The 24,890-nt window shown below is 47.8% G+C and overlaps 4 protein-coding genes across 4 annotated transcripts; 2 read left to right on the top strand and 2 right to left on the bottom strand.

Annotated features, from left to right (window-relative positions):
- The first annotated feature begins 2,142 nt into the window (after positions 1–2,142).
- Positions 2,143–6,509, top strand: LOC123131860 (putative F-box protein At3g16210). The gene is made up of 3 exons (XM_044551556.1): positions 2,143–3,319; positions 3,768–3,861; positions 6,012–6,509. Exons 1-2 carry the CDS (start codon positions 2,203–2,205, stop codon positions 3,812–3,814), a joined length of 1,164 nt encoding a protein of 387 aa, XP_044407491.1. The 5' UTR covers positions 2,143–2,202; the 3' UTR covers positions 3,815–3,861; positions 6,012–6,509.
- Positions 6,510–7,209: 700 nt separating this feature from the next.
- LOC123131861 (protein H2A.5-like) lies at positions 7,210–8,066 on the bottom strand. The gene is made up of 2 exons (XM_044551557.1): positions 7,800–8,066; positions 7,210–7,693 (listed from the first exon to the last, which is right to left on the bottom strand). Exons 1-2 carry the CDS (start codon positions 7,974–7,976, stop codon positions 7,427–7,429), a joined length of 444 nt encoding a protein of 147 aa, XP_044407492.1. The 5' UTR covers positions 7,977–8,066; the 3' UTR covers positions 7,210–7,426.
- A 3,975-nt stretch (positions 8,067–12,041) lies between these two features.
- Positions 12,042–14,856, bottom strand: LOC123130175 (potassium transporter 19-like). Its single transcript, XM_044550128.1, has 6 exons — positions 14,752–14,856; positions 14,165–14,642; positions 14,030–14,080; positions 13,527–13,787; positions 13,397–13,449; positions 12,042–13,316 (listed from the first exon to the last, which is right to left on the bottom strand). Exons 1-6 carry the CDS (start codon positions 14,854–14,856, stop codon positions 12,042–12,044), a joined length of 2,223 nt encoding a protein of 740 aa, XP_044406063.1.
- A 3,655-nt stretch (positions 14,857–18,511) lies between these two features.
- On the top strand, positions 18,512–20,497 carry LOC123129385 (uncharacterized). The gene is made up of 2 exons (XM_044549573.1): positions 18,512–18,952; positions 19,889–20,497. The coding sequence occupies exons 1-2, from the start codon at positions 18,571–18,573 to the stop codon at positions 20,269–20,271; spliced, it is 765 nt and encodes a 254-aa protein (XP_044405508.1). The 5' UTR covers positions 18,512–18,570; the 3' UTR covers positions 20,272–20,497.
- Positions 20,498–24,890: the final 4,393 nt, after the last annotated feature.

Consider the following 24,890-nt stretch of genomic DNA (forward strand, 5'->3'; position numbering starts at 1 on the left):
GCACCACCGCTTCCTGTAGACTCCCAAAAGGCACTCTCGAGCTGGCTGCTGAGTTTTTTTGTGGGTGCAACTGAAGATGAGAAACAAGCTATGGTTCATGCGACGTGCGGGCTGTGGCTTGCCCGCAATGAAGCTCGTGATGGCAAGAGGATTGCTCATCCACATGAGGTTGTCGAAGGAGTCCACTCACACCTGGTGGAGTGGCGTAATATTCATGCTATGGAGGCAAAAGCTCCGAAGTCTAGCCATGTGCAGAAATGGGAGGCGCCAGCGCCGGGCTGGGTGAAGGTGAATTCGGACGGTGCCGTCTCTAAGCAAAGGAACTCAGGTGGTGGAGGAGCGGTGCTTCGAGACCATGATGGTGCGTTCAGGGCTGGGGTGTGTCACTTCTTCCCTCACATGGCGGATCATGAAGTTTTTGAAATTCTTGCTTGCCGACGGGGTGTACAGCTTGCTGTAGAGCTTGGAATCCAGCGTGTTCATCTTGAGCTCGATAGCAAGACTGTTGTTCAGATGTTGGTGCAGCCGGAAAGGTGTTTGAGTGCGGTGGGTCCGTGGATTCAAGAGATTAAAGCTTTGCTCAATTCCCGCATGGAGTTTCGCGTCGATTGGGTTCGTCGTTCTGCCAACGTTGCTGCCCATAAGTTTGCTAAAGTAGGTGTGGGTGATGAGTTATGTAAGGTGTGGTTGGGGTCTCCCCCTGACTTTGTTCTTTCTGTAGTCGCTGACGACATTCCCAACTATGCTGGTTAAATAAAACTGCGGCAGCATTGATCCTAAAAAAAATGCTAAAAAGGATTAAAAAAAACTCCCCCCATGCCCAGCCAGAAACTTATGGTGGCATCTACCCTCCTTCCAATAGTGTGTGTCCACACCCACACGCGTTTGTGTCAGAAATGCAAAATAGCTACCCGACTCGACGAAGCTCGAGTTACCGAAAAAAATGCAAAGAACATTTTGAAATCTAAAATAATATCGGGAATTTTGTACGTCAAACATATATATGTGTGAACCATATAAACATTTTTAATGCATATTTTTATTTGTGGGCTACACAGAAAACAAATATGTGGATAATTGGACCTACAATTTGCTATTGTGGGTCCGCTTTTTTGTAGCGCAAAAATGAAGGTATTATTTCATAAAATTAAATAATCGGGCACTTCTCCAGTTTCAGTTTTTTTTTACGAATCTCAATATTATACAGTAAAAAAACTATCTTGAGTTCACTTTTGCAAACTCCAAAAACTTCCCAAACATGCGTAAATTCATTCTATACATAAAAGGAAAATTAAAACCACAATCTGTTCTGCAAACTAAGGCGGTGCAATAATAATCACATGCCAAGAGTTGAATGTCACCATCATGATTTTGTTAACCATCCGTATAGTAAAAAAGACCTAAAAAAAGAGCAAACTGATAGCCAGAGTCAAAATTACAGCCTTCCAGAAATAAAGTAAAAAAAAAACTCATCTGTTGTGCCCTACACCCAACCAAATTTATCCAGTCAATCAATCTCACCAATTCTAAAAAGGATTTAAAAAAACTCCCCCCACGCCCAGCCAGAAACTTACGGTGGCATCTACCCTCCTTCCAACAGTGTGTGTCCACATGCACACGCGTTTGTGTCAGAAATGCAAAATAGCTACCCGACTCGACGAAGCTCGAGTTACCGAAAAAAATGTAAAAAACATTTTGAAACCTAAAATAATATTGGGAATTTTGTACGTCAAACATATATATGTGTGAACCATATAAACATTTTTAATGCATTTTTTTATTTGTGGGCTGCACAGAAAACAAATATGTGGATAATTGGACCTACAATTTGCTATGTGGATCCTTTTTTTGTAGCGCAAAAATGAAGGTATTCTTTCATAAAATTAATAATATAACTCACGTAAAAGATGCATATGTGTTAAAAAAAGAATATAGGTGTGTGCGCGTGTGTGTTAAATATGCATTCATTTTGAATTATTATTTTTTTGAGAAAGCATTCATTTTGAATTTCCCCTAAAAACAGACGACCTCTCCATCGTGGGCTTTCCAATGTCCAGCCCAGTTTTGGGCTCTTCGTTGTCACTCTCACGGCCTGCATTCACTGGCTCGATCGCGTCTACTGCATCTACATCGAGCCTAACCCACGTCCCACACCGCATTCTTCTGAAAAGAAAAGAAAAACATCCCACATCGTAGGGCGAGATGAGCAGCCTCCGCCGTCGCCGCCCTTCGCCGGCGGCGGTGCCGCCGCTGGAGGACGACAACCTCCTCTCCGAGATCCTCCTCCGCCTCCCCCCACAGCCGTCCACCCTCCCCCGCGCATCCCTCGTCTGCAAGCGCTGGCGCGGCCTCGTCTCCGATCCAGGCTTCTGCCGCCGATTCCGCCGCCGCCACCGCCGCCACCCTCCCCTCCTCGGTTTCTTCCAAGTAGACGACGGGCTCTCCTTCGTGCCTTCCCTCAAGGCCCCGGATCGTATCTCGCCCGAGCGCTTCTCCTTGCAACACGAAGATTTGGTCGACCGCTTCTTCTCCCTTGGATGCCGACATGGCCTGGCACTCATCTACCTTCGCAAGCGTCTCCAGCTCCTTGTGTGGGACCCCGTCACCGGCGACCAGCACCACATTGCCGTCCCCCCGGGGTTCGACACGGATACATCCCCAATCAGCGGCGCGGTGTTTCGCTCTGCCGGGGACGTCCAACACTTCCATCTGGCTTTGGTAGGGAGCAGTGATGGACAAATTACGCAAGCAGTCGCCCGTGTTTACTCGTCGGAAACCGGTGTATGGGGCGATCTTATCACAACACCGCTTCAATTCGAGGATGCTGCCCATTTTCGCATCGCAGTTTCTACAATCAAGCCTGCTGTGCTGGTTGGGGGTTCTCTTTACTGGTTGCTTGATGGGAGCTCGGGCGGGATCCTTGAATTTGATATGGATCAGCAAAGACTAGCTGTCATACCTATGCCAGTAAATGGCCTCAGATTTGTCCACTTCTCGATGATACGGGCAGATGGCGGTGGATTTGGTCTCCTCGTTTTATCAGGCTTCAGTGCCCAATTCTGGAAGAGAAGGACCAATTGCGATGGTGTTGCTTCATGGGTGTTGGGAAGAACCATTGAAATTGACAAGCTACTTCAATGCGAACCAGAGTTGAATGGGAGCCAATTAATACTAGGTTTTGCTGAGGACAATAATGTGGTTCTTTTCTGGACAATTGATGGCCTTGTCATGTTACAGCTTGAGTCACTACAGTCTGAGAAAGTCTTGGGAACCAAAATCATGGCTCACTATCACTCATTCGAAAGTGTTTATACTACAGGTAATATCATGTTTTACATCATGGGTATAATAAAACCAAGTTAATTGTTGATAATTGTTTGAAGTAATACTGTGCACACACTTTCGTGTTAAGCTATCAATTTAGTAGTGCTATATCAGTTTTTTAATTGCGACTTGACGAACTAGATTTTCAAAAGTGATGTGATTTGTGATATTTTGTGTCATTTAGTTGATCTAAAGAGGGTCAGAGAATACCCTAAAGGATACCCATTTGCACCTCTACTGAGGAGCTAATAGTCCTAGTGTGCATCTTTCATTTTTACGATAATCAGATCCGGTTTCATTTATCTTTCCCTGGCGTTGTCTCCAAATTGATTTTTTTTTTCAAACTACAGCTGTGAGTTTTATCTAAGTATCTTGATGCCTCCTCATGTCTGTTTGGCTTTTTGTTGGAATGTCCTTGGTTGTTTGACTTTGTATGCTTGCAGAAAGAGGAATTGGTGGTCCTGAAGCTGTTCTTTTGCACAACACCTGAGATTGTTGTCCAATTAGATATGCTATTGTGATTTACTGGTTACGCAGGTAAGCTTACCTTCTGCAAGCAGGTTGGGGCACTTGAACTCTTCTTAAACAAAATGTATGGCTTTCCTTTTTACTGCCACTCCTCAAGTACAAGAGAGGACCCAGAAATGTATGGCTTTCCTTTTTACTGCCACTCCTCAAGTACAAGAGAGGACCCAGATTTTCTCTACAACACTTTGCTTAGATGTTGCCCACCTGGCAGTGGTGGAGCTTGAACGAAATATGAGGGGCGAAGTTAAGCAGTGGTAGGCACAATATTTGGAGAATGTTTTTTCAAATTCTGGAGAAATAGACCATACAAAACAAAATTACCCTTCCATGAAGAAAAACACGATTTAGATTACCAAAATTGTAAATATACATTATTCTTGGCAACTTTAAATATCTCAAATAATTTGGACAAATGAAAACGTAATGAAATTTAAATTGCAAATTGCTAGACGATTGATTTGTATAGTCTAGTCTCTTAATTGCAGCAAAATATAATGTTTGCACTAGTGGAAGTGTATTTATTAAGTTAACAAGGAAGGGATGCATCAGGCACGACAATGGCTCTGACTGAGCGGAACTGATTCTCACTTGTTACTTTGTTAGGAATATGAACGAAATAGATCCCATACTGCCTTTTTCTCGCTAATCCCAGGCATGTCCAAGGATGTGCTAGAACTTATTTTGAGTGGACCGGTGGTGCAAGTGAAGCTGAACGCCAGGGTCTGACACTCTTGGAGATGGTCCAGTGGCTGGCCACCTGTCACGCTTTCATGGCACACTGCATATTTGACAGTCTTTTCTCGACACCCTGCTTCCTCATCCCTTCATTAGCAGCTCTCCATTCTCTTCCTCATGCCTTCACCCATCTACCTTCTCTTCTATTTGCTGATATTCTGCCCCCTCTCTATTGGATGTGCTCTTTCAGTTGCCTTCCCTGTCCATCCAGCCGCCTCACTTTCAGCTAGCTCCTCCCTGTTACTCTCCCAGTTCCTTCTGTTAGTGCAGGTTCTTCTCCCTCTACTCCTCTGATGGCTGATGACTTAGGACCCTTCCCCTTTTCTGCATATGTTTGTGTCTGCTCATAGATGATAATGATGTCACATTAGTGGTAGCATAACTAAATACATCATCTTTCATGTGCTTCATGGATGCTCTTTTGTTTTACTTCTACCATTTCTACATTGCATTTGATCATTTTGTATGGTTAAGGATATATCAAGTCCTAGTGTAATTTGTATGCTGTTCCCTCTCATTTCCTTTATACTTTCTTTAATTGTACGGGCTTATAGCTATGCCATTTGCACATTTTACACTGTTGATATTTGGGGTCATTATGGTACCTAGTGAAATAATGACTATTAGAATATTTGTTCTAGTGTTAGCCTGTTTGCTTAAATATTTTCTCAGCATATCTCGCAATGTTTGTCTAACTGGAATATGTATGGGCGGCCTATTTTCTCAATGTTTGGTCATATTCGATGATCAATACTTCATATTAAACACATGATCAAAATGGCTGGATTCACCATAAATACTGCTTTAATCTTGAATTGCATTTTTAATTAACATTTATCATTGTACGTGGTGGCCAAAGTACTGTTTTGATGCTGTACGGATTAAAATAGAATGTCATAAATTGAAGGAAGTGTATCTATTAATAAGACGATCCATGATCCCTTAATTGATGCTTCGACTGAATCAATCTAACTAAGTTTGATTTGTTAGCAACTAGCTAGGTAAACCAAATGTTTCTCCTTTCCTATTCCATGAGCCCCTCATATGCCCATCATAACAAAAAATATTTTAAATGATTTGATGAGCTAGGATCTTCGGAATTGGCCTCCTATGGAGTTCTTAAAGCCACTAATCTTTTAGCCTCTACTAACATCAAATGTAGCCAAAAAACTTGACGTTGGCGATGGAATTTCTAGGCGTGCCACTATTTTGCAAATCACCTATTGCTTCTCTTTGTTCGTATTGCTGGCATTGTGTTAATGCTGAGAGGATCCAAATTTGGAGATTTTGGTAGAAGTCCACAACACTAGTGTAGCGACGGTTACTGTTTGAGTCGTACGAAAATTGGGCGATATAACTTTAATAGATTTTGCATGAATGACTTGTACAGATTGGCTTGACTGATGAAATTGATTGCTCTGTAGGTGTCTGGAATTACAGTCCGGTGGCAGATGCAGAAATGGCTTTTTTGCTGTAGGTTCTTCCATTTTATATGCTGTGTTGGTGCTGGTATTAGTCATTGGTCAACTGGCATGAAGACACGATGGCTCGTTTGTGTTGGCGCTGTCAGTTATCTCGTTTGCAAGCATTTGAGGCAAGCTAAAGTCTTTTGTCCCGTGTTGTGTCTGGTCGAGATTGCAACTTCTAATCTCTACTTAAACTTTTGTCTTTTTTTTTTTTGCGTGTGTGCGTGCGTGCTCACAGGTTCATACTATTAGATATAAATTTGTGCGTCGAAAAGATAGCAATGCTGCGGTGATGGTATTATGAGTTGAATTTGTACCACAGTTGTCAGGATCTCATTACTCTTGGAGAATATAAGATTGCACCCCATTGTGTTGTTACCAAAGTGCCCAGGATCTGAACTGTGTAGAATTTGCTGTCTGTGGCTCAGGATGCATAAAGTTTCTGTTCTGTTTCTACATGAGTTATTTCGCTGGAATTACGTTCAGAAGGTTCTAATGATACATCTCCAGCTCTAAATAATCCCTCAACTGTGAAGCTGCTGCATGTGTTGATGCAGAGAAACAAAACCGAATGCCTTTTGCAACAACAAAAAAGAGGAAGAAAGAAAACCAAACCGAATGCAAACAGTGATGCCTGTTATTGCACGTTTAATCATCTATGTTTAATCTGCCCTCCTAGCATCTGTTTCTACTTTCTTTAGGTGAATCCAAAATAACATGTGTTTCTGGCTTAGTTTAGTTTGCATCTACGTACGTTTGAAAGCTTAAATTGCCTTCAAGAATACTTTGAGCTACGAAGGTCAAGCTATAATTTGCCATGTTTATCTGCAAGACTTCTGAAGCATCTTGCAGTTTGTGGTTTCAACTATTCCTTGTCCAATCTAGCACCACCATTTCTTGGCTTCACATGGAGGTGGAGGATTATAGGAATCGTCAGGCGTGATTTCTTCAAAGAATCAGTTCCCTGCATCTTGACTGGAACATGATTGCCTGAAATGAGAACAAAGAGCAAGGAGAATTTTCAGATGATAGAAGACAGAAATTTCATACAAATGGAACTTAATAAGTACTACTAGCAAATGCTCAGTAGCAAAAGCAGGCGGCAAGCATTCACAAGACCAATTGCAGACAGCCATAGACATATAGAACAGTAGAATTACTAAGATTCAAATGGATGCATCTTTAGTACTAGTATTTCCCACAGAAATCAGAGATACAATGCCCACCCTTTTGCTCGACGAATCTGAGGAAAGGGTCACTAGAGACTACCAGGCACTACATACAGATCTGCCAACCAAACGACTGCTACTCATCTTGTCCATGAGAAATGGAACAGAGCAGCAACACTGGCTAGGCTATGGGGACGGGGACGGCTACTCCTTGGTGGCTGCGGTCTTCTTCTTGGGGGACTTGGTGGCGGCCTTCTTCTTGGGCGACTTAGCCTCCTTCTCGGCGGCGGTGGGGGACTTCTTGGGGAGCAGCACGGAGTTGATGTTGGGGATGACGCCGCCGTGGGCGATGGTGACGCCGGCGAGCAGCCTGCCGAGCTCCTGGTCGTTGCGGACGGCGAGCAGCAGGTGGCGCGGGATGATGCGCGTCTTCTTGTTGTCCTTGGCCGCGTTGCCGGCCAGCTCCAGGACCTGCGATTCATTTCAACCAAGAACGGAATTGGTTATATGTCCAACGCAAGAGGAACAGAGCAGCAGAACAGAGGCTCGAGGGCGGCGAGCGAAGATCTGCGGCTACCTCGGCGGCGAGGTACTCGAGGACGGCGGCGAGGTAGACGGGGGCGCCGGAGCCGACGCGCTGGGCGTAGCGGCCCTTCTTGAGGTAGCGCCCGATGCGGCCCACGGGGAACTGGAGCCCCGCCTTCACGGACCGGGTCACCGCCTTCTTCCTCTCGCCGCCCTTCCTTCCGGCCATCTTCTTCTTGCTGCTTCTCCGGCGACGGGGTGTCCCTCTCGAGGTGTGGAGCTGGCGGCGGTGGTGCTGGATTGGAGGAATGCTCTGGGTTTGGTGGGTTGGGACAGCGGCGAGGGGCGCGGCTTTTATTGGAGACGGAGCTTCGCTGGAGGGGGGGAGCGATCCGCGTGACGCGGTGCGCCCGCCGTTGGATCTGAGGGGAGATCGGCGGGCAGGGGGGTGATCCGTGGGAGGCCCAGATGGACCAATCAGAGAGCAGAGATTTGCATCGTCCAGGATACTACTTGGAATTCAAAATGAGTTCAAAACCAAATTCAGCCTATGTTTTAAAAAGTGGCTTGAATTATTATTGTTGTTGGTAAATGACTTGAGTTCTGATTTTGCTGGTTCGTTGAAGATAGAATTGCTAGTTGGAATGAGGTGGGTGTCTATACATTTTTCTATCTGAGTGCTGCTATAAATATAATAAACTTAGAGCATCTACAGCGGGACTTTGCAAATCTGACCCCTCAAACGTTCTGGTGCATCCGTGGGTATTGACCTGACACGCCTTAAATTAGTCACTTTGCATCCGCTTCTCTCATATTTCATTTCCTAAATCCATACAAAGCATGCAAAAGGAATCATACGTAATACCCTAGCTACTCTTCGTCATCGGAGATGTTCACGACGATGGGGTCGGGCGCTGCCTGAACGGGCTGGCGGGTAGGAGGGCTTTGGCTCATCCTCCCCTTGCTCGATCTCATCCATGTAGGCGAACTTCTCCGCCTCATCCGCGGCCTCTTGCGCCTCCATCTCTTGTCGGCGACGGCGTCTTGCCCCCACAGCCGACTCCGACCGGAGGGAATCGAGGATGGCATGCTGCTCCGCTTGCAGATCCCCGTCGCCAATGTCCCCCACATCCTCCTCCTCCGGCTCATCCCGCTCCTCCTCCAACTCCCCCGGATCCACTACATCCGGAGGTAGCCCCGCGGCGATCTGGGCTTCGCACCTAGCCCGGATCTGCTCAAGGAGCTCGAGCCGGTGCTCCGGCGTCAGAAAGGGCTCGTTCCTCACCTGGCGGCGTGGGGGCATGGCTACTAGTCGGACGAGTGGAGTAGGTAGTGGCAGCGGCGGCGGACAGGGGGGGGGGGGGGAAGGTGGATGGATGGTAGGATTTTGCTGCCGCCGTTCGACTTAAATAGCCGGGCAATGCAGTATGCGACCCGCCGGAGCTGCGCCACTCGGTGCCACCTGTCTGACGGAGGAGACGAGTTTCAGGCCATCGAGTTTGAGGACGTTTCTGGCTAAGACCCCTTCGTCAGTCCGACGTGGCGGGCGTGTGCGGACGCCCCTATATCCGCTCCATATTTGGATTGGATATGAGTGTGTCGGTCAGCCCGGTCATTTGAGGCTCGCTTTGAGACATTCCTCTGGATCAAAAAAACATGACCGATTAGTAATCGGGCGGTCCGCTCAAACGTATGAGATGGATTTAAGAGATCCGGCTGTAGATGCTCGTACACCCAACGCCTAAACGATACTACATGGCAGCGCCACAGCGAGCATGCACTCACGAGATTTGGATGCAAATGAAGTACCGTTCTCGAATCGTGCTGAAAGCATGTCTATGAAGCAATTTTGTTTCTATTTGGATGTTCGTCCATTGAATTGACCTCGTTTCCCTCTCTTCACCGAGCTTCACAGGCTCTCTCTCTCCTCCATCTCGGCGCTCTATCTCACTTGAAATGGGGAGGTGGGCAGACATGGCCATCTGGCTCTTGCCACTAGCACGGCACGGGCTAACCCCGAGGGTTATGCTTGGGCCGTGAGGTTGAGCACAGGAATCGTTTATGTTTAATTTTTTATATATGACCCCCTAAAAGCCCAATAGCAAAATGGCCTCCAAAAAGCCAAACAGTCTGAAAAGCATGTGGCCCAGACGTGTTAAACGTGCTGCGCGATGACCGGTTTGCTAAATCTGCCGTGTCTAGGCCGAGGAGTGAGGCACATGGGCTGGCACGACACGACCCACCTAATAAATGTGCTTGTGTGGATCGTGATGTGTCATGTCAATCTGTTTGACAGTAAGAGCACGATCAACTCACCCAGTGGGCATAGCCGCCGAGCCCGATGGAGGGTCACCCTTATTGTTCTAGAACATGTGTTGGATAATTATAGTAGTATAACTAAAGGTTCAGGGATGATTAATGAACTGTTTATGGTACACATGTCTGCCCCGAGTAAAACAGTCGGTGCGCCTTAGGTCATCTCATGAACCGATTCCATCAGTCTTGTCTTCGTGCAACTGACACGGTAGATGAATTCAGGCTGGAGATGGAGAACATCACCCTTTGGAAAAAGGATGGTGTGAAGATAGAAAAAGCTCGGAGCCGCTGAATGGGAAAAAATGCTCGTCATTGCAGGTGGTAAACATTCCAATCACACTTCCTTTGACTTCCTTTGTTGACCTGAAAGTATTTGTGAACAAAAAACAAGCAGAGAAGAAGTGAAAACATTCCATTCGCACTTCCTTCGCTTTCCTTCCTTGACTTGGAAGTATTTGTGGAAGAAAAAAACAAGCAGAGAAGAAGTGAAAAACATTCCATTTGCACTTCCTTCGCTTTCCTTCCTTGACCTGGAAGTATTTGTGGAAGAAAAAAACAAGCAGCGGAGAAGCTAAACTTTGTAATATTCACACCCGGAATGCTGAGTAAAAAATGCTCATAAAAACTTAAGATCCTTTGGTTGTAGTCAACATTATTGTTATTTTCAACTTGAATTTTGTTGATCCTTGCGGTTTAGCCTTTTCGTGAGTCGATAGACCATTAGCTTTTGCTCTTGCCAACTAGACTATCGGGTTGAGATCAGTTAGAGACGAAGAGTGGATGTTAGGTACTGAACACATTTAGTTAGATGTCTAGTGAAGAATAAAAAAATCTGAGCGAGGAATGCACCCAGTTGGTGGACTTTAAGAAGAAAAAAACACCCAACAAAAAAGTAAATGCAATTCTGGCTGAGTTAGAGTTCTCAAGGGCGATGTAGCCCCCCGAGTGCACTATAGCCTCGGGTTTGCGCCAATTAAGGCATTCGGGGCTCTACGGCAAGCGGCCCCGAATTGAGCTCCTGGTTTGCGACAATTAATCCATCCAATTATACACTCTCAATGTACGCATCGAGCCACTTGAAATGGCCGCATTTCTTCAAGACCTGAAAACGGCGGCACTTGAACCCTAGATCCCAAATTGAACGAAAAAAACGAAAGAAATCAGAGCATACAACCGACGGAGTACTCAGATATAACCTGCCTTGACTGTCCCTGCTCTCGCACTTGACGAAATCGCGCCCACGGTTTCCATGGTCTTCCTTCACATAGGTCAACCGCTTCAGAGGCTCCTTGCGCGGGCAGTCAGGGCATCTTGTTAACGGCACCGGACCATATTGCGGTCATGATGGGCGGGAGGCCGAACTGGAGCTAGACATCTCTCGCCGGCCGGCATTGCCGCGTTTCGTCGCCGGAGAAGAAGAAGAACGGGGAGGGGATCAGGCAAGGGCAATGGCATGGGCACGGGCTCGAGGCTGGATCGGGCTCCCGTACCCTCTTGTAATGGCTTACGCTGATGTGGGTAAGCTATGGGTCCCGCTCGCATGTGGATTAGTTGTGGCTCCCGCGCTGAGGTGGAGAAGTGGTGGGCCCAACACACCCGAGCTAACCCGTTGTCTCTTGCGTTTTAGGGTTAAAGAGGGCCTGGTCGCATAGGAACTATTGTTGCCATCTAAAACATCTCACACGAGCTATTTTCATCCACTACGTCGCTTTTCTTTCCGATTCATGTCAATGATGTCGCATAGGAGCTATTCACCCTTCCTAATTAGATCATGCCACAACAGCATGTAGGCAATCCAAAGTTATTTTTACTCAATTGGTGCACATGATCATCCGGCCGGACAATGCAAAATCCAGAGGTTTACACTACTAATCCATTTGCTAAAACTAAGTCTCGTCATCATCAACAAGTTGTGCGATAGAAACACCGATCGAGCACACACACGAAAACGCTAGAAATGCGGAAGGATTGATCTTCTCTATATCTCGTAGGTGATCCCGACCTTGAGCAGCTGATCCTTGGGAATGGCGAGCGCCTTGTGGCTCTCGCTCAGGTTCTTCCTCAGGAAGGTGTACACGTAGTTGACCACGATCCTCTTCATCAGCGACGACCCCGGCGCGGCCACCACGTCCGCCTCGCCGGTCAGGTACACGACACCGCGCTCCAGCTCTGCGTCGATGTACCGCTTCTCCTCCTCCGCGGCCGCCGCCTGCGCCGCCCGCAGAGCGCCGTCGCCGTCGTTGTCGTCGGTGTGCTGGCTGCAGGAGAAGGCGGCCTCCTCGTGGACGAAAAGCTTGAGGCCGTCGAGGAGAGACGCGGAGAACTCCTCGGCGGCCTCGATCTGGTCGGTGTAGCCGTAGCGCGCGACGCAGCGGAACATGCGGTGCTCGGCGGGGCCGACCCTCCGGAAGATGAAGCGCTCGGCGGCGGCCACCCGCGGGATGGGGAGGTTCTTGATGGACATGAAGACGAAGACGGCGTGCACGGACGGCATCTTGTCGACGAGGCGCGGGAACACGGGAGGGACGCCCTGGACGAGCTCCGAGTAGAGCAGGCCGACGCCGGGCACCCGGCGCACGTCGGGGCGGCCCAGGAGCGCCGCGAGCTTGGCGGCCGGCACGATGCGGTCGAGCTCGTACCAGTAGCGGCAGACGTGGACGTAGTGCCAGGTGGCCATGAGCGCCATGAGCACGAGCGAGAAGCAGAAGGGCAGGTAGCCCCCCTCGGCGAACTTGGAGAGGATGGAGGTGAGGTAGAGCATCTCGGTGGCCCCGAAGACGACGTAGAAGGCGGCGATGAAGGCGACGTTCTTCTTCCAGACGAGCAGCATGACGAGGGTCATGAGGTGGGTGGTGATGGAGAAGACCATGACGACGCAGATCCCGTAGGCGTTGCCGATGTTGGTGGTGGTCTGGAAGGCGAGGGTGACGACGATGCTGGCGGCGCCGATGAGGAAGTTGACCTCCGGGATGTACACCTGCCCGGCGTACTTCTTGGACGTGTGCACCACCTGCACCCTCGGGAAGCAGCCGAGGGAGAGCGCCTTGGACAGGATGGCGAACGCCCCCGAGAGCATGGCCTGGCTCGCGATGATGGCCGCCAGGATGGCCACGATGAACGTCGGCCAGAACATCGCCGCCGGGATCGACTTGTAGAAGGTGTCGGCGACGTCATGCGGGAATTTGTGCAGGTAGGATGCCTGGCCCATGTAGCATAGCGCCACGGAGGGGAAGATGATGAAGCTGAAGCTCAGCTGCATGAAACAGGCCGCAAAACTCAGAAAAATTCTCTGAACTAATAATGTACCACAGATCAATAGCACTAATAATGAACCTGAATGGCCTTGATGTTGAAATGGCCAAGGTCAGCAAACATGGCCTCCGTGCCTGCAGGAGGGAATAAATGTTCAAAAGAAGGAAAGAATGGCATGCATCATCTGACTGACTGAAGTTGGATTACGTGCCTGTGGTGCAGAGGACGACGCCCCCGAGAGAGAGCCACGCCTGCTTGCCGTTCCTCCGGAAGTAGTCCACGATGTACATGGGGTTGAGTGCCCTGAGCACGGTGGCGTCGTGGGCGGCGAGGTTGTACGCCCCGATGCCGGCGATGAGCACGAACCACACCAGGATGATGGGCGCGAAGGAGTAGCCCACCTTGTCCGTGCCGAAGCGCTGCACCGAGAAGAGCATGAAGAGGATGGCCACCGAGATCCACACCACCTGCACTGTTTTCACATACATACATACATACATACATACAACAAACCGCATTCAGTTCAGTTCGCTGACCGGCTGTACAACAAGCTACTCCCTCCATTCCGAATTACTTGTCATGGGTATGGATGTATCTAGATGTATTTTAGTTCTAGATACATCCATTTCTGCGACGAGTAATTTGGAACGGACGGAGTAGATGACATGCTAAAATCTCTTGACAATTACAGAGAAAACATAGGTTCGTACGTACATTGGGTCAAGTGGGGCGCCTTCTCCCTGATCCCGCTCACCGCGGAGAGCACTGCCATCAATCATCAGATTAATAACTTAGTAATGTAGTACTTGAAGTTGCTGAATGTAACAGGCAGAGTGGGTAGGGTAGTACCAGAGATTGCGGGCGTGAGGGAGCCGTCGCCCATGACCATGGAGGTGCCGAGGACGGTGACGGTGAAGAGCGCGATCCTGGCGGCCTTGCTGGACTCGAGCCGCTGCTTCACCCACTGCGCCCTCTTGGTCTTGGAGCTGGCCGGCTCCGGGATGCTGTAGTTGGACACGGACGCGTCCTCGGCCTGCTGGTTGGGGATCATCCGGATCCTGGCGTAGCGCGAGATGAGCGAGTAGAGCGCGAAGGTGCCCCCGTCGCCGTTGTCGTTGGCGTAGAGCACGATGAAGACGTACTTGAGCAGGGGCAGGAGGATGAGGGTGTAGAGGATGAGGGAGAGGACGCCGAGGAGGTCGTCCGGGTGCCGGATGACGCCGTCCGGGAAGGTGCCCGGGTAGGTGTAGAGCGGCGACGTGCCGAGGTCGCCGTACACCACGCCGATGCTCTGGAACGCCAGCAGCACCGTCTGCCTCCAGCTCGCCTGCATGCATGCATCCATGCGCCCACCATACTTCAGAATTAACATCGGCCGTGGCACAGCTGGTTAGGTACAAGTCAACAAGGTGATGGATGAGTTCTTGGTCGCTGACCCCGGAGCCGTGGCGCGTGTCGCCGGAGACCTTCTCGGCGTCCCCGTAGAGCGAGTCGTGCCGCGCCAGCGTCTCCCCCGCGGCCTCGGCAGGTTCCTCCGACATGATCTCGCCTCGCCCCTTGTCAACCAGCACAACCTGCCAAGGAAGCTGCCGAAACAAGCAAGGGTTTAAGTCTCTAGCGCGGTGCTGGATCTGGTTTTTCAAGACTTTACGAGAGCAACAAGGAGTTGTAATTAGAGTGATGATCCACAAGAGATCCTCCAGGAGGATTAATTGGGTCGTCAAAACTCAAGAACTCAAAACACCAGACAAACTGGAATTCGCAAGGACGATTTTCGTACGAACCACCACCGCACGGACAAAACCGTGGGAAATCCAGAGAAAACGAGTGGCAAGGATCATACCGGGGGCGGAGGGCGAGAAGAGGATCTGATCTGAGGCGGACGCGACGGCAACCAGATCGATCGATCCTCCTTACGCCGGCCCTACGGCGGCGGCGGCGGCGGCGCGAGAGCGAGAGGTAGACGACGGATCCCTTGCCCCTGCCGGCTAATTATATACGGGCAGAGCCTGAGGAACGCGTATACGCAGCAGGCTATAGCCTGTAAAGCTGTAGATGTGGCATTGCTGCCAGCCAGCCAGGCTCATCATCGGCTGCCTGCCTCGCCACAGCTCGCCGGCGCATTTACTCGGCGTGAATGCGGATGATTTCTCCACCCGATTCGCTCCGCGCTCGCCGTTTTCGGGCCTCCCGCGTTCGTCTCTTCCTGCTTCGTCCAGGCAGGAGCACGTTCTCGCGTTAGCTTCTTTCCGTTTTGGACGCTTGGAGCTCGACGCGGTGCACTAGAACTAACTAGTACTTCTACATACATTCCTTTTTGTCCATGTTGATGACAAGTATTTTCAGAAGAAGGGAGTACCTTCGGCCGCAAGGACACAAACATTTCCGGGTTTACTCGCCTTTTCCTATATATTTTGCGCTCAAGCACATTCATCTCCTCCTGCACAAACGACTTCTATACGAGGCAGCCCAAACCCGCTTGCCGTCTTCGACCGTCGATGGTCAATGGTCGCCGACCCACAAATGTACGTGCCACCTCACGGACACGTCCTTCTGATATCCGCCTCCGCGTCTGTCGGTATTAACTAACATTGTACGCCACGGCCTATATTAGTCGTAACTGAATTTTGTTGTTGCTGTTAACCGTGTTAGGTGCACTAGCTTCCTGCTAGCTAGGCCGCCCGACGGTCACATAAGCGGTAGAGCGATGGCCGTGTCACGGATATCAATAGAACGACATACGAGAAGGCGTGTTTGTTTTGTCACCGATGACATACAAGTGTCGTGACAGTTGGAGTAATTTGTCAAACAATAAGTAGTCTCCTTCTTCATTGATGAAATATACACACTACTCGTGTAATTTTAATGGTACAGGCCACGAGCTAGTTGTCACACAACCTTTTCTTTTCCTCACAGGGCACCGGCATCAATTGTTCTTTGATCCTCTCGCATCTGGCCGCTCTTGGACTGATTGGTTTTCCACGATGCTCTAGTGACCCATGTGTGGCACCCAACCGCATGCCTCGGAAAACGTGAGAGACAATTGGTGATGACCAAACCCTCTTTTAAGGCTGGTTGCAATGGGAGTATCGTAGGTAGTATCATGCATTCCAACTAGGCAAATTTGACGAGGTGTCATAAAATTAAATGAAAAAAAGAGGGTTGAGTATCATATCATGATACCGTATCATATTAAATGTTGTGCTACTATGTGTCATGCATGCTAATAAATGAGCTCATCTATGATACTAGTAACATATGATACTATGCACTACGGATGTAATATCATACACTCGTATCATGTGCATGATACTAGTATATGATACTTGCCATTACCACCAGCCTTATACACTACCCATGTCCTCGCTCACACGGTCATTCATCTTCCCTCTCTGACCACCCTTTTTTCCTCTCTGGCCACCACTCTTGGATGACGCATTTACTCGTCGTTCATGCAAAGGATTTCTCCATCCGATTTACTATGCACTTGTCGTTTTTGGCGTCCTCGCATTTGTTAGTTTCTTTCCGTTTTGGACAGGACGAGGTGGACTGGAGCTCATCTTCAGCCAGAAAGACCCGAACATCCCCATGGTGTCGACTATCATTATTATGGACGCGGCTCCTCTGACGTACGACGCATACACTGCCGTATGGACCCAGACCCACCTGTCAGTGGCCCCACGTCAGGAGGCCGTACGTCAGGGGATCCTGCTCCCATTATTATGCATTGCTTTCCACACCAAACTTGCGTGTCTTGGGATATTGGAACAACAGCCCGGGCCGCGTGGTCGACACCGGAAGCAGGGCCGATTACATGCCCCCCAAACCAGGTATTGATGGACTTTTTAACAAAAAAATATAATTATAGCAGCACCCTAGTATTACTATTACTAGTGGGTCCCACAATTCTATGAAAATATCACTAATTATCTCTACTATTAAAGATGAGTTAGGATGTACGTTTGTACGCCCAACTCCCCCTCCCCTGTACCCCCTGCCCACATCGTGCATTAACTCAATCGATCAAATCAAATCTTATAAAAACCTCAGCAAAATAAAAGCTTTCATTTCTTTGAGTTGCACATACCCACAAATCAAATCTTATCAAAACATTAACGAAATTAAAAAAAAACTTGCATTCCCCTATCAATACAAAAATTAAATCAAATATTATCAAAAACTTCGGCCAAATAAAACTTATCTTGTCTACCCTACAAATACTCAAATCAAATCAAATCCTACCAAAATCCAGAATATGATGAGTGTAAGATCTACGTCACACATGATTGGTGTTGAACCACTACAATATATATGCCCCCATTGTAACACACCAGCAATTAGCTAGTTATGTTCAATTTGGACACTCCTTAGAGAGTTCATTTTGTTGTTGAAACCAAAACAACTCCTACAGCCCGAATAACAAGGTAAACAAACAACCTGCTTTTTGATCCCCCTTTGATCCCTGAAAATCTACCGCCACAACTCATTCCCAAGAATTCACATTCTCAAGAATTTGTAGCCAAAACAAAGGAGCCTTGCTTTCACTTGGGCCTCCTGGGGAAACATGTGAACCGATCTCAAGTTTACTATTTGTTGACACCAAAACTTGGGAGCTCCTATTTAGCGCTCAAGGCGAAGATGCCTCTATAACACATGCTCGACCGACACTCAAACCACTCGGTCGGCTCGTTTATTTTTGCTCATTCCTCTGCTGTATGCTCTCCCACGGAAAAAGTAGATATCACATTATGTGTTTGTTGTTGAAATAGAAAAGCTCATGAATTTTATAAATATTTATAAATTTTGAAAGTCTTTACACGAGCCTGCTCACTTAAAGAACTGTCCCGGAGCTGCCTGGGCCAATACACGTGAACGAGCCCGAAGGTTCTCCCAAGGCCCAAAAGGACCTACCCCGAGTTGCTAAAAAGGAAAGACAAACAAGTCCACCCCGACCATCCTGAGAAAACACACCTCCTCCCGCGCACGCCCCCGCTCCCGCCATGTCACCGATCCGCGTCACCCCTCCTCCCCCACCCATAGCCATCCATCACTCATCCGACGGCCCGCACCACGCATCACGCGGATCGTGCCCTTCTCATCGTCGGAACCCTCGCATCTATAAATCCCGCACGCCCGAGCTCCATCCAGCTCACCTTGCCACCACACCGCCGGAACACACACACACACACACACACACACACACACACACACACACACACACACACACACACACACACACACACACAGAAGCCAAGATGTCCGGCCGCGGCAAGGGAGGGAAGGGCCTCGGCAAGGGCGGCGCCAAGCGCCGCCGGAAGGTGCTCCGCGACAACATCCAGGGCATCACCAAGCCGGCCATCTGTCGTCTGGCGCGCAGGGGCGGCGTGAAGCGCATCTCGGGGCTCATCTACGAGGAGACCCGCGACGTGCTCAAGATCTTCCTGGAGAACGTCATCCGCGATGCCGTCACCTACACGGAGCACGCCCGCCGCAAGACCGTCACCGCCATGGACGTCTCGTCTACGCGCTCAAGTGCCAGGGGCGAACCCTCTACGGATTTGGCGGCTGATCCTGCGGCCGCTGCTCCAATCTTCATTGTTTCGACTCTGCTAGCTGCTGTTCTGGTGCTATGGTTTCGTTTCTGAGTCCGTGCGTTGTTGTTCCGTCGGTTTGTGTAGTTAGTGGAAGTTGCAGAATACGCCGAACATTAATGACAAAGAAAGCATCACGTATGAGTAATTCGATTCTTCAACTTTTTGTCAGCATAGTTGGACCCCTTGGTATAATAATTCTCCGGGTTGCGCTTGAAGGGATCCAATGCAAGGATCTTGCTACATATTTATTTGTGAACATGTCCCCACGCGCTATATACAACCCCTTTTGAAAGTTTTAATACCCTCAACAATACTCAGCCAAGTGAAGGATAATCCCTTCGTCGGGCCAGCTTCCGAATTATTTCCATCGGGAGAGTATTTAGCGCTACACACACATGTGTGATAGCAACATTTTTGTGCTCATTCCACCAGTGTTTAAACCAGATAATCCCAAAATTATCGAAAAATCACTGCAATATTGCTATTAATGACTAATGGGTGCAAGAAATTGAGAAAATCCGTTGTTTAACGTGTTTCCATAGAAAATGAGCTCAAACACGGAATAATATCGTCACATGGAACAAAATATGAAGTGTGGTGAACAAGGCAAGTCATATAAAACACTTAAAAACTGTCCTGGAACTGCCTGGGCCAATACACGTAAACGAGCCCGAAGATGCTTCCAAGGCCCAAAAGGACGTACTAGTTAGTACACACAGGTCCACCCCGAGTTCCTTCTAAAAAAAGCCCACCCCGAGTTGTTAACAAAAAGAAGAAAAACAAGTCACCCCGACCATCCTGAGAAAGCACACCTCCTCCCGCGCACGTCCCCGCTCCCGCCATGTCACCGATCCGCGCCACCCCTCCTCCCCCACTCACAGCCATCCATCACCCATCCGACGGTCCACACCACGCATCACGCGGATCGCGCCCTTCTCATCGCCGGAAACCTCGCATCTATAAATCCCCCACGCCCGAGCTCCATCCGCCTCACCTCGCCACCACACCGCCGCAACAACCACCAGCAGCAACACACACACAGCAGCGAAGATGTCCGGCCGCGGCAAGGGAGGGAAGGGGCTGGGCAAGGGCGGCGCCAAGCGCCACCGGAAGGTGCTCCGCGACAACATCCAGGGCATCACCAAGCCGGCCATCCGGCGGCTGGCGCGACGGGGCGGCGTGAAGCGCATCTCGGGGCTCATCTACGAGGAGACCCGGGGCGTGCTCAAGATCTTCCTGGAGAACGTCATCCGCGACGCCGTCACCTACACCGAGCACGCCCGCCGCAAGACCGTCACCGCCATGGACGTCGTCTACGCGCTCAAGCGCCAGGGCCGCACTCTCTACGGATTCGGCGGCTGACCTGCGCCCTCTGCTCCAATCTCCATCGACTCTGACTCTGCTAGCTGCTGCTGCTGTTCTGGTGCTGTGGTTTCGTTTCTGAATTCAGAGTGCGTGCGTTGTTGTTCCGTCGGTCTGTGTAGTTAGTGGATGGCGATGGATCTGAATGCAGTTAGTTCGTCAGAGTGCGTGTGTTGTCTGTGGAAGGAGATAAATATGAATGCAATGGGATTGTTGGTTTCTTCTATTTGAATCTGGTCACCACCAACTTGTTATGCCACTAAAAAATTTCTCAGCAGAGGAAGTTAGTTGCGGTAATTTTCGTTTGGATTTTCATACCATGCGCGCACAGAGATCGAAATAGGTAGGGGACTCTGTTTCTATTTCGTTGTGCTGTCTGTTCCCAAACATAGCTCCTCTGCAGCCGTATGTCAACGAGGTGGAAGGGGATGGCGGTCCAACTGACTCCATCTGAAGAGGTGCTGCTGTTTAGATCCTACTCCCTACATGCCAGCTGGAGTAGCTGAAGTTTATCTCTGATGCATCATGATCCTACTCCCTACTCTTGGCGTTGGAATGCTGTACTTGGCGCCTGATCATGGAACCAGATCCTCTAACATTGCCAAGGAAAGTCATCGTGCTACCGTGTTTGCCTAGTGTAAAATAAAGAAAAAAAGTTAGGGACTGTTATTAGGTATAGTTAGTAGGTTGTTTACTCTTGGTATTTACTGTAGATATAAATAATTTAATTTTAATTTTATTTCACCATCAATTTGTTTGTACTCCCTCCATTTCACAATGTAGTGCTTCCTTTATTCTTGTGCTTCAACTTTGACCGTAAATTTAACTAACAAGACCGATTGCGGCGGGAGCAAAAATTATATCAGTGAATTCGTATTCGAAAGAAGTTTTCAATTATATAATTTTTTCTCCTGCCGTAGTTGGTTTCGTTGGTTAAATTTATGGTCAAAGTTAGATCTCGGAAAGCGCGGGCGCACTATATTTTGGAATGGAGGAAGTATGTAATTAATATAAATGTACACAATAGATCATCAATTTGCAAATTAATTTAAATCATTTTAGCCATAATCATATGAATATAAAGAAGAAAAGTTAGCGCATTGTACCTTCTCTAACTTTCCTTCTCAATGTTAGAGGATCCGGTTCCCCTGATCATGGGCTTCATGATGAAAAGGAAGCCGGAAGTGATCTTTTCTGTAATAATAGTTGGTTACCCAGAAACGTTCTCTGAATTTATGTGTTATTTTTGTAATCAGATACACTGTACTCCCTCCGTTCCTAAATAAGTAGATGATGTTTGGTAGTTTAATTTGAACTACCAAAACGTCATGTATTTAGGAGCGGACGAAGTATGTTCTAAAATTTGGTGATGTCAATTTTTTTAGTTCAGTTAAATCAAATGGTTATAGAGTTGCACATTGCTCAATATAAAAGCTCGCTAACTTGTAGTGACGTGAGAGAGAGAAAAAAAAATCTTACAATCATCTTATGCTACTACTTTGTCAGCTGCTATTTTGCTTCCCCTAAAAAAAGTTGTTATTTTGCTACAGGGACATAATTTTTATCCTCTCTGATGATGTGTGCCCAAGGCCTCCATGAGCTGGCTAACATTTGAATTTCAACCCTTTCAAAAGTTCTCTTAACAAATGGACCTTTTCACTTCCTCACAAAAAAAAGACACAGATTTTGATCCAGTCAAGGATAGGCCGAATTAAAGTGAAACTAACATTGTTTTCGATATGGTTCTACTACCTCTTAAGAAATAAAGCATCTCAATTATTCGTCTGAAAGACGGGGTGAATTATCACATAGAGTTGGAACACGTCTCTTTACTGATTGATAGTAAGGTGTGGAAACCTTAATGCTCGTCTAATTAGGATGGAAATATGATAGTGCACAACAAGATTGCTCATACGAGGCAAATTCTGGAATTGTGTATTGGAGTCATTCATTTCAATTATCCGCAGCTCATAATAAAGATGACCTCTTTCTTACAAGCTGCGACATTTGCTCGGGGCGAGCAAACCTTTTATCTTGGGGGAGTTGATTAGTCCAATTTATGTGATAATTTTGATAGTTATGTTGTGCCTACATGTTAGGCTTTGAGGAGTTTTACCGCGTTCGTGCACTAAATTTTCTCGGTATTCCGCAGTGACGTCCTTTGGAGTAAATAAAGTTTTATGAAAGGAATCCTAGATAATAGTGAACTGACCTGGACAAACATAACCAAGGGGACAAGGGCTAGTTGCCATGCAGCAAGAAGGTCAAGACATAGCTGCAAAGCAATATGTTGCTTCAATAAATATGTTGTATAATGATAGATTTACTAAGAATTTGTTCAATAAATATATTGTTTTAACGAGTTGAAAGCTGTCGTTTTAGTAGTACTTGGAGCCCCCACCCGTAATTATCCCATAAAACTCCATCACTCAGAAATATGACGGGGAAAAGAAACTGAAAACATTGAACAACAAAGAGGACAGTCGATGCTAACCGACGTAAAACACAATAGCTGCAGAGCATAGGATAAGATGACCGACGGAGGAGAGGAGGTGGAGAAACAACATCCGGACATGAAGCCAGGACCGACACGAGGGGCGGCGCCGGGTGAAACAAGACAGACGGTGATGGTGCGAGGGGGGAGGGGAGGAAGACGGATCGGAGGAACAAAAGAAAAGATACGTTATAAAACCTGAAATGTTTAAGGACTAAAGTGTAAAAGGAAAAATAATAAACAGAGAAAATTTGGTTTAGGCAAATAAATAGAGAAAGTTTTTTTTGAGACAAATAAACAGAGAAAGTGAAAACTTTTTTTTTGAAGCTAAGAAACTGAAAACTGGAAACAGGAAAACACGCGGCCGCTCTATTTGGCTCTGTTCGGAAAAAAAAAGTGAAAGTGAAAAATGCAATTTCTAATATTTTAGGAAAAAAAAACAGAAAGCAAAGTCCAAGAATATTAGTATATGCTTGGCCCGCTTGTATGCCGAGGCTTCAGCCCAGTCCAACCAACAGCGCCAACCCCCCACCACACCCGTTCCGCCGTCGCTCCGCCTCGTTTTCAAGCTGCCGCCGGAGAAGGACGCATGCGAAGCACCGCCGCCGACCGCATCGCCGTCGCCGTCGTCTCCAACGCACGCCTTCTCTACAAGGCATGCTAGCTTTCCCCTTGTTTGTTTCTTGATCCCCACTTGATTTTTTTTCCATTAGAATTTGTTGCTTGCGTCAACGTTTCATCGTCCTGATCGATTGATACGCTGGCTGAACTTTGTTATTATTAGAGATAGAGCCGCAGCTGTTCTCTACTTTGTAGTACAGTCCATACGTCTTGCCACCATTAATTGCTGCGAGAAAGAGTTCCAGATCGCGTTGCCACTTTGATAGGGCCGGGCTAGATTAGATATTTAGACTCCCACTTGATTTATTTTCTGTATGTAAGAAAGAATTTTGAACATACTGCTATGGGCCCTAGATATTGGATCGATGGTAAATTGGGAATCATGGGATCCATTGATCCTCTATGACTAAGACTACCTCTATCAGATACAGATAGAACTGTATAGCTGTTCTCTTTGGTCTATATATACAGATGGATGTGTTTTCCATTGCCTTCAAGTAATCAATGGTAGCTTAGGGACATGACAGACTGAGGCAATGTTATAAATATTTACCCCATTTGATTTTCGATGTAATTGTCAGCAGCATATTGTTTTTCATGTCAGAGCGCATATATGTTATCGCTTCTCTACCTGTTGCCTTTTCAAATGTTCACGTCATTCTTCTAATGTTTTTTCTTTTGATTCAAAATTTCTTTCAGAGAAGCTGCAGTCGCGGGTAACTCCAAGGTCTGCTGTGTTTGGGTCTGTCCCGTCTGAGGCTCTCAGCTATGTCCACTCTTCAAGGTTGGCCAGACCTCCCGGATGACCTGCTTCATTCCATTGTTCCTCGATTGGGATCCTTCCTTGACCTTCTTGCTTTTGCTGCCGCCTGCTCCTCTTGGCGTGCTGCCTTCTCCTCCTATCCATCCAAACACACACTCTTGCAAATGTTGCCACCTCTCCTCCTCCAACCTGATGTTCATGAGTGCCCTCCTCGTCCTCGCCCATTTAGCAACAGCCTCGTGCCTACACATTCATGCCATGTCACTGATTTAGCCAACCAAGGTACCTACATGCGTTGTCAGATTCCCCGGTTTTCTCCTTTTGGTGAGAGCAAATCCCCACAAAGTCCTCTAGATAGTTCTTATTTTGGGGGTGTTTCCTATGGTCATCTCATCTTGTTTAACCAAAATCAATCATGTCTTGTTATTGATGTCTTTACTGGTGTTAGTTTCTCAACTCCGAAACTACCGGTCGATGAAAACACTTTCCTGGACCATGCTTCCCTCACGGCTCCTCTGACGTCACCCAACTCATATCTCATGGTCACCAAAGGACGCCACTATTTCTTTTGGCGTGTTGGTAGTAAATCTTGGTTGAGACGTTCTCTTCACAATGGAACGATCGAGAAGGTCATGGTTTTCAAAGGACAAATATTTGGCATGGATAATGACTGCAGGCTCATTATCATGAACTTGGTACCACGGATCCGAATACAGAAAATAACAGTTGATCCTGGTGAAA

This window comes from Triticum aestivum, chromosome 6A (genome assembly GCF_018294505.1).
Source record: "Triticum aestivum cultivar Chinese Spring chromosome 6A, IWGSC CS RefSeq v2.1, whole genome shotgun sequence".
In the NCBI taxonomy this organism is placed as follows: domain Eukaryota; kingdom Viridiplantae; phylum Streptophyta; class Magnoliopsida; order Poales; family Poaceae; genus Triticum; species Triticum aestivum.